Source organism: Chrysochloris asiatica, unplaced genomic scaffold, assembly GCF_000296735.1.
Source record: "Chrysochloris asiatica unplaced genomic scaffold, ChrAsi1.0 scaffold00446, whole genome shotgun sequence".
NCBI classification, from domain to species: domain Eukaryota; kingdom Metazoa; phylum Chordata; class Mammalia; order Afrosoricida; family Chrysochloridae; genus Chrysochloris; species Chrysochloris asiatica.
This window is the reverse complement of record NW_006408964.1, coordinates 121,088-123,055: the sequence shown is the minus strand read 5'-3', so window position 1 is coordinate 123,055 and position 1,968 is coordinate 121,088. Positions and strand designations below refer to the sequence as shown.

Sequence of the window (1,968 nt, the reverse complement as noted above, 5' to 3'; positions counted from 1 at the left end):
TACTCTGACACACACGGGGCACCATGAGTGGGATCTACTTATGAAATATCATCCACTGAGAACCCTGTGGGGCACAGTTCTACTCTGACACACACAGGGCACCATGAGTGGAATCTACTTATGAAAAATCATCCACTGAGAACCCTGTGGGGCACAATTCTACTCTGACTCACACAGGGACACCATGAGTGGAATCTACTTATGAAAAATCATCCACTGAGAACCCTGTGAGCACAGTTCTACTCTTGACACACACATGGAGGCACCATGAGTGGGATCTACTTATGAAAACTCATCCACTGAGAACCCTGTGGGGCACAGTTCTACTCTGACACACATGGAGACCCTATGAGTGGGATCTACTTTTGAAAACTCATCCACTGAGAACCCTGTGGAGCACGGTTCTACTCTGACACACAGTTCTACTCTGACACACCATGAGTCAGAAGTAACTAGAAGGTAACCAGTGAATGATATTCTATGATCCACCCAACCACGTACTCTCCTGGTCCCAGTTTTCCAAAAGAATCTCAGAACTTGACACCTGAGAAGCTATTTGTCAAAGCCACACACAAGATTGTTAATAGGTACCATCAAGAACATGCTAACTCCAAGTGACCTCAGGAACTGAGTGGAACTGCCCACAGGCTTTTCTTAGCTGTAATCTTTATGGTAGCGCGGTGGTTAAGAATCGGGCTGCGAATCGCAAGGCCAGCAGTTCGAAACTACCAGTTGTTCCACGGGATAAAGATGAGGCTTTCTGCGCCGGTAAAGATTTACAGCCTCGGAAACCCTGTACAGGGTCGTTACGAGTCAGAATAGAGGAACATAATCACCACCACCAATCTTTGTGGGAGAGATCTCTGGGTCTCCTCTCAAACTGGGAGGGGTCAAAACACTAAACTTTCTGGGAATAGTCAATACCCAAAGCGCTTAACCCTTGTGTCCCCAGGGCTCTTTATACACAAGCGGTCCCTCGCCGCTTAGTTTCCTAATAATCAACACTTTAGTTCAACCTCCTTAGCAACAAAAGTTGCTAGGAAGCCACAGGCCCTCTGGTGCCGAGAGTTTCAATCCGCCGCGGGTTAGGGCATCCTGATCCACTCTGGTGCTTTTGGGATCCCTAGGCTGTGAGCAAATTTGAAACCGACTTTCATGCAGTGCAGCAGACTCAAGTTCCCTGCCAGAGCGCAAAGGAAATGGAAGTTATCTCATAAAAAGGACTCCCAGCTCTCAGAGGAACAAGATGCAAAGTCAGAAAACGTGGAACTCCTCTCCACACCGACCCCCACCCCCAAAACGCCACTAACAAGCTCTGCAGCTCTGAGCCCCCACCCCACCCCACCCCACCCGGTTCCAACTGCTAATTCCACACCGAGGCAAGCGAGACCGGGGTGGGGTCCGGGGACCCCCTTCGGGGCCAGCGCCTCCATTGCTGGGAAAAGATTCCTGGGCGGGTCCCAGGTGGTGGTGGGGAGGGGGCTCACGAAGTTTTGTGGTGTTGGGAGCTGAGAAAGGGGGTATGGAGGGGCATCGTGGAGAGACGTGGAGTCAGGGGTCCGGTAGGTTGGTCGGAAAGCTCACGGGGTGCGCCCTCCGAGTGCAGGGTGCACCCAGCGAGTACCCGGGCATGCCTTCCCAGTTCAAGGTGCACCCTTCGAGTCCGGGGTGCGCCCTCCGAATCCCGGGGTGCGGCCCGCGCGGGGACCCGGCAGCAATGTCCCTGGAGCACGAGTCCGTGGACGCCCCCACGTGCACTCACCCACAGTGGACAGCGTGTCAAAGTCCTGCAGCCGATAAGTGTGCGCCTCGGGGCGCGGCTCCCCGTCGGGAGTCCCACACGCGTTCGGGTCGTCGAGAAGCCGGGGGCCGGGGGCCGCCGCGGCCGCCTGGGCCGGCCCGGGCGTCTCCATGGGGCCCCTGCTCCCCGGGACGCAGGCTCGGAGGGCGGCCCGGCGGCGGCATCAG

General features: G+C 55.5%; 1 protein-coding gene across 1 annotated transcript in view; it reads right to left on the bottom strand.

Annotated features, from left to right (window-relative positions):
* The window catches only part of PRKX (protein kinase, X-linked), a 72,109-nt gene extending 70,196 nt beyond the window's left edge, over positions 1–1,913 (bottom strand). The window contains exon 1 of the mRNA XM_006877237.1: positions 1,763–1,913. Coding sequence (XP_006877299.1) covers positions 1,763–1,913 — 151 coding nt within the window. The remainder of the gene's footprint in view (positions 1–1,762) is intronic.
* Between the last annotated feature and the right edge of the window lie 55 nt (positions 1,914–1,968).